The sequence below is a fragment of the Piliocolobus tephrosceles genome, chromosome 16 (genome assembly GCF_002776525.5).
Source record: "Piliocolobus tephrosceles isolate RC106 chromosome 16, ASM277652v3, whole genome shotgun sequence".
NCBI classification, from domain to species: Eukaryota; Metazoa; Chordata; class Mammalia; order Primates; family Cercopithecidae; genus Piliocolobus; species Piliocolobus tephrosceles.
Genome location: NC_045449.1, coordinates 32,411,813 through 32,428,270, shown reverse-complemented (window position 1 = coordinate 32,428,270; position 16,458 = coordinate 32,411,813). Strand labels below are relative to the sequence as shown.

The 16,458-nt window shown below is 42.8% G+C and overlaps 1 protein-coding gene and 1 non-coding gene across 2 annotated transcripts in view; one reads left to right on the top strand and one right to left on the bottom strand.

Annotated features, from left to right (window-relative positions):
* Positions 1–8,030: 8,030 nt before the first annotated feature.
* PPM1D (protein phosphatase, Mg2+/Mn2+ dependent 1D) overlaps positions 8,031–16,458 on the bottom strand; it is a 64,183-nt gene continuing 55,755 nt past the window's right edge. Inside the window, exon 6 of the mRNA XM_023204683.2 lies at positions 8,031–9,489. Within this exon, the coding sequence (XP_023060451.2) occupies positions 8,932–9,489 (558 nt within the window). The 3' untranslated portion in view covers positions 8,031–8,931. The remainder of the gene's footprint in view (positions 9,490–16,458) is intronic.
* On the top strand, positions 10,049–10,153 carry LOC111537719. Its single transcript, XR_002730086.1, has one exon. It is a non-coding gene; the product is annotated as a U6 spliceosomal RNA (small nuclear RNA).

Genomic DNA, 16,458 nt, shown 5'->3' with positions numbered 1-16,458 from the left:
GAGACCCTGTCTCTCCAAAAAAAAAAAAAAAAAAAAAACCATAGACAGTTATTAAGATACAGCAAAGTGAAACTGCCGACAAGGAGCAAATCTCGTTTTTGTTGTTGTTTCGTTTTGTTTTGAAACAGAGTCTTGCTTCGTCACCCAGGCTGGAGTGCAGTGACTCAGTCTCAGCTCACTGCAACCTCTGCCCCCTGGGTTCAAGTGATTCTCCTGCCTCAGCCTCCTGAGTAGCTGGGATTACAGGTGTGCACCACCACGTGTGCGCCACCATGCCCAGCTAATTTTTGTATTTTTAGTGGAAATGTGTTTTCACCATGTTGGCCGAGCTGGTCTCATACTCCTGAGCTCAGGTGATCCGTTTCTACTAAAAGTGGAAAAATTAGCCGGGCATGGTGGTGCACACCTGTAGTCCCAGCTACTCAGGAGGCTGAGGCAGGAGAATCACTTGAACCCATGAGGCAGAGGTTGCAGTGAGCCAAGATTGAGCCACTGTACTCCAGCTTGGGCATGACAGAGCAAAACTCTTGTCTCAAAAAAATAAAAAAGCCACTTCCTCTGGTCTTCATGTTTTCTTTTTTCTTCTTCTTCTTTTTTTTTGTTGAGACGGAGTCTTGCTTTGTCTTGACTCACTGCAACCTCCACCTCCTGGGTTCATGCAATTCTCCTGCCTCAGCCTCCTGAGTAGCTGGGATTACAGGCATGTGCCACCACACCTGGCTAATTTTTTTATTTTTAGTAGAGACAAAGTTTCACCATGTTGGCCAGGCTGGTCTCAAACTCCTGACCTCAAGTGATCCACCCACCTCAGTCTCCCAAAGTACTGGGATTACAGACGTGACCTACCATGCCTGGCCCTATCATGGTTTCTGAAAAGAAATATGCAGTCATTTAAATTAGTCCTGTGTAGGTCAGTATGCATTATATTTTTCCTCCGGTGGCTTTCAAGATTGTTTTTCTCTTTACTTTTTAGCAACTTGCTTATGTCAGGATTTCTTAATGTTTTCTGTTTGGGGATTTGCTGAGCTTGAATTTGTAGGTTTACGACTTTCACTAGACTTAGTATGTTTTAAAGCCATATTTTATTATTATTATTATTATTATATTATTTTTTTGAGTCTGGGCCTCACTCTGTTGCGAAGACTCGAGTGTAGTGGCCCAATCTCAGCTCAGTGTAACCACTGCCTCCCAGGTTCAGGTGGTTCTCCTGTCTCAGCCTTCTGAGTAGCTGGAACTACAAGTGTCCACCACCATGCCTGGGTAATTTTTGTATTTTTAGTACAGACAGGGTTTCAGCGTGTTGGCCAGAATGGTCTCAAACTCCTAACCTTAAGTGATCCACCAACCTTGGCCTCACGAAGTGCTGGTAATACGGGCGTATTCCATGCCCGGCCTAGACTTTTCTTTTTTTTTTTTTTTAGCACCACATTCTTTTCTGTTTCCATTTGTTTTTGTTTTGTTTTGTTTTTGTTTTTGCAACAAAGTCTCACTTTGTCACCCAGGCTGGAGTGCAATGGTACATTCTTGGCTCGCTGCAAACTCTGCCTCCCGGGTTCAAGCGATTCTCCTGCCTTAGCCTCCCAAGTAGCTGGGATTACAGGTGTGCACCACCGCATCCAGCTAATTTTTGTATTTTTAGTAGAGATGGGGTTTCACCATGTTGGCCAGGCTGGTCTTGAACTCCTGACCTCAGGTGATCCCCCCCGCCCCCGCCTCAGCCTCTCAAAGTGCTGAGATTACAGGCACGAGCCACCTCACCGGACCAGTTTTCATTTTGTTACTTTGTGTTTTGTGTAAGAGACAGGGCGTAGCTATGCTGTCCAGGCTAGAGTTCAATAGCTATTCACAGATGTCATCATGGCATCTATAGCCCGGAACTCTTGGGCTCAAGCAATCCTCCCACCTCAGCTTCCTGAGTAGCTAGGACTACAGGAATGCACCACCATACCCAGCTTGCTTTAACTCTCTTTTTCCTTTTGCTAAAACTTTTGTTACTTTTTTATTTATTTTTGAGACAGTGTCTCACTCTGTTGCCCAGGCTGGTGTGCAGTGGTGTGATCACGGCTCACTGAAGCCTCAACCCCCTGGGGCCAAGTGATCCTCCTACCTTAGACTCCAGAGTAGCTGGGACTACAAGCACATGCCACCACACCTGGCTAGTAACATTTCTACATTCCACTTTTGGTCATAGAACATTGATTCTAAGTAGACTGTAAGTGTATGTACATTGTAATCCCTAATGCAACCACTAATATTGCCTAAATATTTTGTCTCAAAGATTAAAATTTGCCTAACACTTTGGGAGGCCGAGGCAGGAGGATCACTTGAGGCCAGGAATTTAAGACCAGCCTGTGCAACACAGTGTGAGACCTCATCTCTAAGGAAATTTAAAAAATCCACCAGGTATGGTGATATGCACCTGCAGTCCCAGCTACTCGGGAAGCTGAGATGGGAGGATCACTTGAAGCCAGGAGTTAAATGTTACAGTGAGCTATGATTGTGCCACTGCACTCCACATCAGCCTGGGGACAGAGTGAGACCCTGTCAAAAAAAAAGAATAATTATTCTCAACTTTGTTAGTGAGACAGTTTATTTAGTGGCAAAATACATTAAGATGCTTTACTCCACCAGAGCAATCTTCCAGACGTATGGAAGATGAAACTAACATTGCTCATTAATGCTATTACCAAAACATAGCTAGTGCACACCTTACTAAAACAATATTATACATGCTATATTTCAAAATATCAATGCCTTTAACTTCTAGATTGTGATAGCCTCCTTCCAGATGACACTCCCTAGAAAATGCCCACCTCCTAGAATTCATGCCTTGTGTAGGAGTCTCCCATGTTGTAGCTGACTTGGTCTGTGCGACCAACAAAATACAGAATTGATATGACACTTTCAGAGGCTGGGTTACAAAAAACACTGTGGTTTCTGCCTTGCCCTCTGGTGTGGCTTGTTCTGGGGGCAAATAACTGCCATGTTGTGAGAAGCCCTCTGGAGGGGAACATGTGGCAACAAACTGAGGTCTCCTGCCAACAGCTGTGAGTCTCACGGGAAGCAGATCTTCTAGTCCCAGTGACACCTTCGAAAGATTGTAGCGCTGGTTGGTAGCTTGACCAAAACCACAAGACTATCACCCAGCTGAACCACTCTCAGATTTCTGAGGCTCAGAAACTGGAGATAATATTTGTTTTTTGTTTGTTTTGTTTTTTTGAGACGGAGTCTTGCTCTGTCGCCCAGGCTGGAGTACAGTGGTGCGATCTCGGCTCACTGCAAGCTCCGCCTTCTGGGTTCACGCCATTCTCCTGCCTCAGCCTCTTGAGTAGCTGGACTACAGGTGCCCGCTGCCACACCTGGCTAATTTTTTTGTATTTTTAGTAGAGACGGGGTTTCACCGTATTAGCCAGGATGGTCTTGATCTCCTGACCTCAGGTGATCTGCCTGCCTTGGCATCCCAAAGTGCTGGAATTACAGGCGTGAGCCATCACACCCGGCCAGTATTTGTTGTTTTAAACTGCTAAATTTTGAGATAGTTTTGTAGCAATGAATACATATTTTAATCCTTATGGCATAAGACACACAGGTAAGAATTATCTTCTGCAAAATATTTAAAATAACCAGAATGTGTGGATGTGGTTAAGTAATGGCATAGTTGGCTGGGAGCAGTGGCTCACACCTGTAATCCCAGCACTTTGGGAGGCCTAGGTTGATGGATCACGAGGTCAGGAGATCGAGACCATCCTGGCCAACATGGTGAAACCCCGTCTCTACTAAAAATACAAAACTTAGCTGGGCATGGGTGGCATGTGCCTGTAGTCCCAGCTACTCAGGAGGCTGAGGCAGGAGAATCGCTTGAACCCAGGAGGCGGAGGTTGCAGTGAGCCGAGATTGTACCACTGCACTCCAGCCTGGGCAACAAGAGCAAAACTCTGTCTCAAAAAAAAAAAAGGAAAAAGAAAAATAAGGCCGGGCACGGTGGCTCAAGCCTGTAATCCCAGCACTTTGGGAGGCCGAGACGGGTGGATCACGAGGTCAGGAGATCGAGACCATCCTGGCTAACACGGTGAAACCCCGTCTCTACTAAAAATACAAAAACTAGCTGGACGAGGTGGCGGGTGCCTGTAGTCTCAGCTACTCGGGAGGCTGAGGCAGGAGAATGGCGTAAACCCGGGAGGCAGAGCTTGCAGTGAGCTGAGATCTGGCCACTGCACTCCAGTCCGGGCGACAGAGCAAGACTCCGCCTCAAAAAAAAAAAAAAAAGAAAAATAATGGCATAGTTAACTTACATCTGTAGACTGAAATACTAAATAATGAGGCTCTTTGATGTACTGATATAGAGAAATCTTTAAGAAATAAGGTTGAGATAAACACATAATCCTTGCATGTCTATGCATAGACTATTGCTGAAAGAATACACAGAAAAAATAGGGGGAAATGTTGACTGTCTTGGGGACTGAGGTAGGGGACTTTTCATTATGTATCATTTCATACATCGTGAACTTTCCATTACTACTGATCTATGTGTTACATAGACAAATAAAATTTAAGAAACACAAACATTAAAGCATTATTTGTGATGGCAAAACATCTTTGACTCCCTTAAAGAGTAGGCCTAACCACAGCCCTAGGAACACATACAAAAAAATAAGTAATTTTAACATGTACAGTTGTGTCTCAAAAAGGTTTTCAATATTAGCTACTAATATGGTATGGAATTAGATCCATTGCACTGAAAAATAATGTGATGTAGGAAATAATGCTGTGACACTTTTTACATTAAACAATTGATTTGAAAAATACAGATTACATAATCTATTTTACAAGCACTGGTAAAAAAGAAAAAACAAGTAAAAAGTAGCCACTTTTTTTTTTTTTTTTTTTAATTTTGAGACAGGGTCTCACTTTGTTGCCTGGGCTGGAGTGCAGTGGCATGATTATGGCTCACTGCAGCCTCCACCTCACAGGCTCAAGCGATCCTCCCATCTCAGCTTCCTGGGTAGCTGGGACCACAGGCACACACCACCACATCCAGTTAATTATTTTTTTTTTTTTGTAGAGATGGGGTATCCCTATGTTGTCCAGGCTGGTCTCAAACTCCTGGGCTCAAGCAATTCTCCCACCTCAGCCTCCCAAAGTGTTAGGAATACAGGCAGGAGACATCGCACCTGGCCTAAATGGATTTTCCTTTTTTTTTGAGATGGAGTTGCACTTTGTTACTCAGGCTGGAGTGCACTGGCTCAATCTATTTTTTTTTTTTTTTTGAGATGGAGTCTCACTCTGTCACCCAGGCTGGAGTACAGTGGCGCGATCTCGGCTCACTGCAAGCTCCATCCCCCAGGTTCATGCCATTCTCCTGCCTCAGCCTCCCGAGTAGCTGGGACTACAGGCGCCCGCCACCATGCCCGGCTAATTTTTTGTATTTTTAGTAGAGACGGGATTTCAGTGTTAGCCAGGATGGTCTTGATCTCCTGACCTTGTGATCCGCCCCGCTCGGCCTCCCAAAGTGCTGGGATTACAGGTGTGAGCCACCACGCCTGGCCTGGCTCAATCTTGGCTCACTGCAACCTCTGCCTTCCAGGTTCAAGCGATTGTCCTGCCTCAGTCTCCCAAGTAGCTGGGATTACAGGCACACACCACCACGCCTAGTTAATTTTTGTATATTTAGTAGAGATGGGGTTTCACCATGTTGGCCAGGCTGATCTCAATCTCACCTCGTGATCCACCCACCTCGGTCTCCCAAAGTGCTGGGATTACAGGTGTGAGCCACCGTGCCCGGTCTGGATTTCAGTATGTATTTAGATTTGCTGGTGTTTTTGTTATTTTGTTTAGACAGGGTCTTACTCTGTCACCCAAGCTGGAGTGCAGTGGCATGAGCATATCTCATTGCAGCCTAAATCTCCCAGGCTCAGGTGATCATCCCACATCAGCCTCCCAAGTGGCTGGGACTACAGGCATGTGACACCACACCTGGCTTGCTGGATTTTCACGTAGTGCAGCCAGGATGGTATTACACGTGTACCAGATGGAAAAGACCTTCACAACGAACAGACTCCAGAAGTGTCTGCTAGTTGCTATCTCTCTTGGAAAGATCTGAAAAAACTCTTGGATTTCCTATGGAAAATCGGTATGTTTCCAACAACACAGTTTGTAGCATATTGTAGGTGCACGACACTGAATTCATGAATTAACTCTAGAATCTCTCAATGACAGATCTTGTTCCAAATTAATAAATTAAAAAATCATCTCACTGTACAAGTCACATCAAAATTACATACTGTGTTTAATTCCCTTTAGATTTTTTCCTGTATTACTGAAGTTGGCAGTTTTTTATTCATCTTTTTTTTTTTTTTTTTTTTTTTGAGGCGGAGTCTGGCTCTGTCGCCCGGACTGGAGTGCAGTGGCCGGATCTCGGCTCACTGCAAGCTCCGCCTCCCAGGTTTACGCCATTCTCCTGCTTCAGCCTCCCGAGTAGCTGGGACTACAGGCGCCCGCCACCTCACCCGGCTAGTTTTTGTATTTTTAGTAGAGACAGGGTTTCACCGTGTTAGCCAGGATGGTCTCGATCTCCTGACCTCGTGATCCACCTGTCTCGGCCTCCCAAAGTGCTGGGATTACAGGCTTGAGCCACCGCGCCCGGCCTTTTTATTCATCTTAAATCGCTACATATTTTACATAATGCTTATAAGCCATAACTGACTTAATCACATTCTTATTATTTCTTTTTTTTTTTTTTTTTGAGATGGAGTCTCACTCTGTTGCCAGGCTGGAGTGCAGTGGCACAATCTCAGCTCACTGCAACCTCCACCTCCTGGGCTCAAGCGATTCCCCTGCATCAGCCTCATGAGTAGCTGAGACTACCGGTGTGCACCACCACGCCTGGCTAATTTTTTGTATTTTAGTAGAGACGGGGTTTCCCCACGTTGGCCAGGATGGTCTTGATCTCCTGACCTTATGATCTGCCCTCCTCAGCCTCCCAAAGTGCTGGGATTATAGGCATGAGCCATCACACCTGACCTATTTCAATATATTTGATATTAAAATAAAAAATTCAGTGTGCAAAAATGAAGACTTTAAGTCGTATTTTAAACTCACTCTAAGCCAGGCACAGTGGCTCACATTTATAATCCCAGCACTTTGGGAGACCGAGGCGGGCAGATCACAAGGTTAGGAGTTTGAGACCAGACTGGCCAATATGGCGAAACCCCATCTCTACTAAAAATACAAAAATTGGCTGGGCGTGGTGGCTCACACCTGTAATCCCAGCATTTTGGGAGGCCTAGGCGGGCGGATCAAGAGGTCAGGAGATCAAGACCAGCCTGACCAACATGTGAAACCCTACCTCTACTAAAAATACAAAAATTAGCTGGGCATGGTGGCACGTGCCTGTAATCTAAACTACTCAGGAGGCTGAGGCAGGAGAATCGCATGAACCCAGGAGGCAGAGGTTGCAGGGAGCCGAGATTGCACCACTGCACTCCAGCCTGGGCGACAGAGCAACACACCGTCTCAAAAAAAAAAAAAAAAAAAAAATTAGCCAGGCGTGGTGGCGCGCGCCTGTAATCCCAGTTTCTGGGGAGAGAGACTGAGGCAGGAGAATCACTTGAACCCGGGAGGCAGAGATTGCAGTGAGCTGAGATCGTGCCACTGCACTCTAGCCTGGATGACAGAGTGAGACTCCATCTCAGACAAACAAACAAAATAATAAATAAATAAAATAAACTTACTCTAAAGCATGAAGCATGATCACGGCACAACAGAATGTTAATCCAGGTTAAGCATCCTTAATCTGAAAATCCGAAATCCAAAATGCTCCAGAATCAGAAACTTTTTCAGAGCAGGCATTGATGCTCACAGGAAATGCTCATTAGAGCATTTTGAATTTCAGATTAGGAACACTCAAATGCTAAGTGTAAAGCAAATATTCCAAAATTTTAAAAAATCTGAAGCAGTTCTGGTCCCAAGCATTTTGGATAAGCAATACTCAACTTGTACATACCATTAAAATAAATCAACAACTACAAATCCAGCAACATGAGGAACAGTTCACTGATTTATTAGATGAATATATACCCATATAATCAATGAAAACTGTATGATATAAAATAATTTAAGAAATGTTGGGAATTAGCAGCACCATCTGTTATTGAAATAGCAAGGAAAACTTCACATATTTTAAGCAAACACGAGAAGGGAGTAACTACTTTAAGACCTAATAATGCCATTGGTCTGGGATGAAAAAGAAGGGAATTGTTTTAGGCAAACACACTTCCTTCTATGCCGAAGATTTAGTAAGCATATCTGATGACTAAGGTTTTAGAAAAATGCTACTGATGTAAGAGATACTGCATAGTATTTTAATTGGGACCAGACTAACTGTAGCATGGCTCAACACTTCTATGAAAAATTTAGTTCTGAATTATGAAATCAGAAATAAAAAATAATGTTTAAAAGACACCTGTCTCTAAGAAACATTAAGTGAAACACAGGTCACTATGAAAATACATCACTTTTCCAGTCTGCTTAATAATTTACTTTAAAAAGTTGCGCAGTTTTCAAGACAAGTGGCTTATACAAATTGTTTAATAAGTATTTTAAAAAGCTTAAATGTTTTTCTAAAATCTAATAGATTCTTTTGATTTCTTTAAACATTTAGCCCTGTTGTCACAATTACTGTGTATCAGAGTAAGAGACTGAATTTGTGTGGATACAAATTTACACAAATTTTACAGCAACTTATACCCTAACATCTATAAAATCCACATTTATAATACAAGCAAGTACAAGGCCAGGATACAACTGCTGAATTCCAAAAAGTCAAACTGTATATTCTTTTAATTTTGTCTCCTTAAAAAAACGTTCAACTTCGGCACCAAATTTAAAAAGCCCTCTCCTAAATTTGGAAAAACCTCATTTCCCAGATGCATTTCAGCAAACACAAACAGTTTTCCTGTGTTGATGAAGTAAAGGATTTCCAATTTTCTTCTGGCCCCTAAGTCTGCGTCGCATGGTGAGTTTAACAGAGTTCTTTCGCTGTGAGGTTGTGGGGAGACTTGCAGGCTGAGCACCACTACTTCGACTTAAGCCATTTCGTCTATGTTTCTTCATCAGGGGGCCAGAATTGGACTCTTCTAGTGTCCTTTTAAAGTTTGTTGGAGGGGTTCTTTCAATTTCTTGGGCTTTCATTTGGCCAGGAGTTGATATCTTCAAATTTTTTTGGTCCATGACAGTGTTTGTTGAGTTAGTAGGCACAAGGCCAACTGGAAGGCCATTATTCAAAGAATCATGTATCCTTAAAGTCAGGGCTTTAGCGCAATTTTCTTCAAGTGGTTCTGGATCTTTTGAGGGTATGACTACACCCTGGATATTCCCTCGAGCTATCTCGGCTGAAACCTCTAAAAAATTCTCTGAGAAGGCATTGCTACGAACCAGGGCAGGTATATGGTCCTTAGAGTTCAGCCTTGGCCATGGATCCTCCTCCAGGGACTGAAAAATAAGAAGGTAAAACAAATAAGAAAAAATTTATCCTAGAACTCAACAAACCTATGTATGTGATATTAGGCTTCTTATGAAGCTAGTAGGATGGCAAAAACATGTTATGCATTCACTAATTCATTCACCATGTATTTACTGAACTATGTGTAAGCTTTAATGGGAGGAACCAGAGTAAGAAGGCAATATAAAGGTAAGAATGACATTGAATTCTGTCTTCAGGGTAATAGATGAAATTATAAAATAATCTATTCAAGTGGGTGAAAATTCACGTGGTCACATGTATTTTCTATCCACTGGCAGGTAACCAAAAATAAGATACATTAAGGAACAAAATTTCAAAACAAACCCTCAAAATTAACCATAGGCACACATTCACTCTTCCACTATTCTGTACCCAAACATGGAGAAGATCAAAAGTATCGCGTTCTCTGCGTGCGTTTTAACTTTACTTTTGACAATAACATAATGTTGATGAAATCGCTCTATTTTTCATAAAAGTCTTATATTTTTCCATAAGAACCATCAAAAAATTGCTTTAAGATGCCATTAAGTGCTTACTATAGCAGCACATATACTAAAATTGGAATAATACAAAGAAGATTAGCATGGCTCCTGTGCAAAGATGACACAAATTCACGAAGTGTTCCCTATTTCAAAAAAGAAAAAAAGCTTTTAAAAATCTCAATTTTTGGCTGGGCACAGTGGCTAACCCTGTAATCTCAGCACTTTGGGAGGTTGAGGCGGGTGGCTCATTTGAGGTTAGGAGTTCAAAACCAGCCTGGCCAACATGGTGAAACCGCATCTCTACTAAAAATATAAAAATTAGCCAGGCATGGTGGTGCGCACCTGTAATTCCAGCTACTCTGGAGGCTGAGATGGGAGAACTGCCTGAGCCCAGGAGGTGGTGGCTGCAGAGAGCAGAAATCGCACCACTGCACTCCAGCCTGGGTGACAGAGTGAGACCCCGTCTCACAATAAATAAATAAATAAATAAATAAAATAAAAACCTCAATTTTATAGTAATGAAAACTAGCGTAACCACTGGAGGGGATGGTAGCATCTCCATAGGATAAGCAACAAATTTGTGGTTTTTTGGTTTATTTCCTATCTCCTAAATTCTAATTTCTGAGTACGTAGCGTGGAAAGCATTACAACATTAAAGCACATTATTAAAGCAAAGTACAACATTAAAGAAACTATGCCATAATGGTCATAATGAAAAGTCAGATGAATGCTGCTTTGCACCCATCCTGCAAACACTAGATACTGCTCTGTGATTTGAGAAAAGTAGTACACATGGGACCCTACTGAGAATGGTTAGGGAAATTCCCAATTGATGAAACAAATGAGAATTATCCAAGGCACTTATTGTTTTTAAAAAATGCTGTTTTTAAAACACTTAATGTCAATCTAGACATGCACCACTACTTTGAGTGTAGTGCTCTAAATCTACATATACTCAGAATATCCGCTCACCTCCAGATAAGAACATTCTTACTATCAAACCCAGCTCTTCCAAAGCAATAACATTTCATAAAATCATTGTCTTAATACTTTATCAAGGTCCAGAGTTAAAGCATAAACACTCTCTCCCCCAAACATGTAAAATTTCCTCAAGCGGATTCTCAATCAAAATTTATTAAAATACTAATAGATTCTGAAAAGTCCACGCAAATCCTTTTGTAGAGCAGCAAATGAAGACATATTTATCTGATCTTTCTCTGAAATAAAATCTCCTATAAAATAAACACCTTTCCTTTTTTTTTTTTTTTTTTTCCAAAGACGGGAGTCTTGCTCTGTCGCCCAGGCTGGAGTGCAGTGGCGCGATCTCGGCTCACTGCAAGCTCTGCCTCCCGGGTTCACGCCATTCTCCTGACTCAGCCTCCTGAGTAGCTGGGACTACAGGCACCCGCCACCATGCCGAGCTAATTTTTTGTATTTTTAGTAGAGATGGGGTTTCACCATGTTAGCCAGGATGGTCTTTGATCTCCTGACCTCAGGTGATCTGCCCTCCTTGGCCTCCCAAAGTACTGGGATTACAGGTGTGAGCCACCATGCCCAGCCACCTTTCCTTTTTTTTTTTTTTTTTTGAGATGGAGTTTCACTCTTGTTGCCCAGGCTGGAGTGCAACCTCCACCTCCCGGGTTCAAGCAATTCTCCTGCCTCAGCCTTCCGAGTAGTTAGGACTACAGGCATGCACCACCTACACTTGGCTAATTTTTTTTTTTTTTTTTGTATTTTTAGTAGAGACGGGGTTTCTCCATATTGGTCAGGCTGGTCTCGAACTTGCGACCTCAGGTGATCCGCCCACCTCGGCCTCTCAAAGTGCTGTGATAACAGGCGTGAGCCACTGCACCCAGCCTGAATATACAACTTTCTTTAAGTGCTATATAAAAGTATACTTGGCCGGGCGCGGTGGCTCAAGCCTGTAATCCCAGCACTTTGGGAGGCCGAGACGGGCGGATCACAAGGTCAGGAGATCGAGACTAACCCGGTGAAACCCCGTCTCTACTAAAAAATACAAAAAACTAGCAGGACGTGGTGGCGGGCGCCTGTAGTCCCAGCTACTCGGGAGGCTGAGGCCGGAGAATGGCGTGAACCCGGGAGGCGGAGCTTGCAGTGAGCAGAGATCGTGCCACTGCACTCCAGCCTGGGGGACAGAGCCAGACTCCGTCTCAAAAAAAAATAAAAATAAAAAAAAAATAAAAGTATACTTATAATAAGAATGTTTCCTTTAATTTGTCCAGAGTTAAAAGGGAAATAAGGGAGGCAGGGAGGTTCAAAAAATAAAATGAAAGGGAAATTGAAGGCATCCAGAAGCTTCTTTTTTAGTTTGTTTGAGATGGAGTCTTGCTCTGTCATCCAGGCTGGAGTGCAGTGGCGCAATCTCTGCTCACTGTAACCTCTGCCTCCCAGGTTCAAACAATTCTCCCACCTCACCCTCACAAGTAGCTGGGGTTAGAGGCACCCGCCACCATGCCTGGCTAATTTTTGTATTTTCAGTAGAGACGGGCTTTCACCACACTGTCCAGGCTGGTCTCAAATTCCTGACCTTAAGTGGTCCACCCTCCTTGTCCTCCCAAAGTGCTGGGATTACAAGGGTGAGCCACCACACCCAGCCCAGAAACCTGTTTCTAAAATGACCTCAATCTAATCATAGATAAGAATATGCTTTACTGAAAAACATATATATATTGATTTTAGGACCAATGGACACTGAAGAAAAGGACAAAGAATTTCTAGTTACTAATCTGTTACTGCCCCAAATACATCACTTCTCTGTTCTTTTTTTTTTTTTTTTGAGACAGAGTTTCGCTCTTGTTGCCCAGGCTGGAGTGCAATGGCACAGTCTTGGCTCACTGTAACCTCCACCTCCTGGGCTCAAGCGATTCTCCTGCCTCAGCCTCCCAAGTAGCTGGGATCACAGGCACCCACCACCACACCCAGTTAATTTTTCTATTTTTAGTAAAGACAGGATTTCACCATGTTGGCCAGGTTGGTCTCAAATTCCTGACCTCAGGTGATCTGCCTGCCTCGGCTTCCCAAAGTGCTGGGATTACAGGCATGAGACACCGTGCCCAGCCCACTTCTCTTTTTTATTAAAAATATACTCTTTCTGGAGCCATTGCTCCATTTATTTTTTATTTATTTTTTGAGACAGAGTCTCACTGTTGCCCAGGTTGGAGTTCGGTAGCACGATCTCGGCTCACTGCATCCCCTGCCTCCTGGGTTCAAGCAATTCTCCTGTCTCAGCCTCCTGAGTAGCTGGGACTACAGGCACCCGCCACCATGCCCAACTAATTTTTGTATTTTAGTAGAGACAGGGTTTCACCATATTGGTCCGGCTGGTCTCAAACTCCTGACCTCAGGTGATCTGCCTGCCTTGGCTTCCCAAAGTGCTGGGATAACAAGTGTAAGCCACCACACCTGGCAGCTCCACTAATTTACTATAAACTGCATGGTTCATTGAAAGTTTGATTATTCTTGCTTGTTTTAGTACTGACTATATGGTTGGGCAGCAACAGTCTCTGTTCTAGAATGTCTTACATACAGCTTTCTCATTTCAACAATGAGAGTTGCGTGTTAAGTTTATCCCTCTGTATTAGGTTGATTCAAATGTTTAACCTGGTCACAAGCACGTTCTGGCTGATCACAGAAAAAATACGTTAAGTAATAAGCAATCACTGACCTCATGCTGCTTTAATATAGAAAAATATATTGAAGACCAGGCAGCAAATAAATTCTGTAGCAGAAGTCTTCCTAATGCCAAATAATCACATCACTACTGCAGGCACAAGAAAAATGGTACTAGTCAAGCTATCTAATGGAGTAAAACATTGCTATAGCATGCATAAGGTTAGATATTAGGTGGAATTTCTTTATAAAACAAAAACAATGGGACGATTTCAGAGTTAACACAATACATTGTAATTTCTGTTTAGCTATTTATTTATTTATTTATTTATTTATTTATTTATTTATTTATTTATGAGACAGAGTCTTGCTCTGTCACCCAGCCTGGAGTGCAGTGGCGTGATCTCGGCTCACTGCAAGCTCCGCCTCCCGGGTTCACGCCATTCTCCTGCCTCAGCCTCCTGAGTGGCTGGGACTACAGGCGCCTGCCACTACGCCCGGCTAATTTTTTTGTATTTTTGGTAGAGATGGGGTTTCACCGTGTTAGTCAGGATGGTCTCGATCTCCTGACCTCATGATCTGCCTGCCTCGGCCTCCCAAAGTGCTGGGATTACAGGCATGAGCCACCACGCCTGGTCTATTTATTTATTATTTATTTTATTTATTTATGTTTTTGAGATGGAATCTCACTCTGTCGCAAGACTGGAGTGCAGTGGTGTGATCATGGCTCACTGCAACTTCCGCCTCTCAGGTTCAAGTGATTCTCCTGCCTCAGCCTCCTGAGAAGCTGAGACTACAGGCGCACACCACCACACCCAGCTAATTTTTGTATCTGTGGTAGAGATGGGGTGTCACCATGTTGGCCACGATGGTCTCAATCTCTTGACCTCGTGATCCACCCACCTTGGCCTCCCAAAGTGCTGGGTTTACAGAAATGAGCCACCACACCCAGCCAGCTGTGTCTTTTTAAATGCACAGATTATTATTCTGACACTACAGGTGTGCTGGCTTCCCTTCCCCCACTTTCTCCTTGAACGTTTCCTTTTCCTTCTCTTTTTATTGGCATTCTGTGGGGATACATTGCATCTGTTAGCACAGGCAACTATTTAGACTTCTCAGATGTACCCCAGATTAATTTGTATTGCTAAGGCCTGCACGTTCGTAAAACAGTGATGTGATGTTGAGGTTACCCCCTAAAAATACATAGTTTAAAAAAGTTCACTGCTTCAGAGATCAACTTTCTCCTCCGATCTATCCTGTAATCCAATATTAAACAATTACAAACTGTGCCTAAAACACAACTAAGTTTTAATTTTCTGAAACTCTTTGCTCTCTTCCCATTCCTTTCTTATAGATCTTAGCTTGTAAAATATACCTAAATTTAGTTTTGCCCTAAACAAAGGACAGAGAAAGAAATGTGTGTCATAGTAATCTACCTTAAACAAACTTTTCCACTATCTCCATCCCAAAACAAAGACTAATTTATGTGAGAATTCAAATAGAAGTTGACATGTTTATAGACAAATCTAGTCTCAAATGCCTTGTCTAAATTTAAGTCTCTGGAACTATTCGATATTAACCAAATTCTCATTAAATTTATCTCTATGTTACTAAACATGAGATAACTTTAATAATGATGTAAATCAAACATAGTCGGGAGTACTCACCTTTATGTCAATTAAGGTAAATAAAACAAACCAAAAACAATTTCTTGGGCAGAAATTTGTCTTTGTTAGTTGTTAGATCAGAGCCAACAATACTAATTATTCTGAATTAATCTAAATATTTTCCCATATTTGGGCAGGGCCAATGGGTTAACAAATAACTATACCTGCATATGGCATGCATACGTCTTCTTATCTTTAGTAGTATTATTAGGTCATTATCAGAATTATTATTACTATGTTTTTTGAGACAGAGTCTTGCTCCGTCACCAAGCTGGAGTGCAGTGGCACAATCTCAGTTCACTGCAACCTCCACCTCCCGGGTTCAAGCGATTCCCCTGCCTCTGCCTCCCAAGTAGCTGGGATTACAGGCACGAGCCACCATGCCCAGCTAATTTTTTTGTATTTTAGTAGAGATGGGGTTTCACGATGTTGGCTAAGATGGTCTCAATCTCCTGACCTCCTGATCCGCGTGCCTTGGCCTCCCAAAGTGCTGGGATTACAGGCGTGAGCCACCGCACCCAGCCCAGAATTTAATTTTTTTCTTGTCTTTCCTTTTTTTTTTTTTTTGAGATGGAGTTTCGCTGTTGTTGCCCAGGCTGAAGTGCAATGGCGTGTTCTTGGCTCACTGCAACCTCCACTTCCTGGGTTCAAGTGATTCTCCTGCCTCAGCCTCCCAAGTAGCTGGGATTACAGGCATGCACCATCACACCTGGCTAATTTTGTATTTTTAGTAGAAATGGGGTTTCTCCATGTTGGTCAGACTGGTTTCAAACTCCTGACCTCACGTGATCTGCCCCACTCGGCCTCCCAAAGTGCTGGAATTACAGGTATGAGCCACAGTGCCTGGCTTAAGTAATTTTTTAAACATATTTTATGTATGGGTTTACTAATGCCAGTCAGCAGACTGCAATAATTTTTATTTGAGGTAAATATTAAGAATGCCCCTTTGTCCCTCACACTATTCCCCACCCTAATGTCTCCTCCTTCTCTATACTGCCTAAAGGTCAGTTATCGGGGAACATGAAAGTAATAATTATATACAAATATTCAGACATACGCAAATATACAAACACAAGCTCCTTCGCAGCTTCGAAAAGAGAATAAAGAGGCTTTAAAGGGTTTCAACCTACATTACCATTCACGGTTTTCAAAGAAAAGA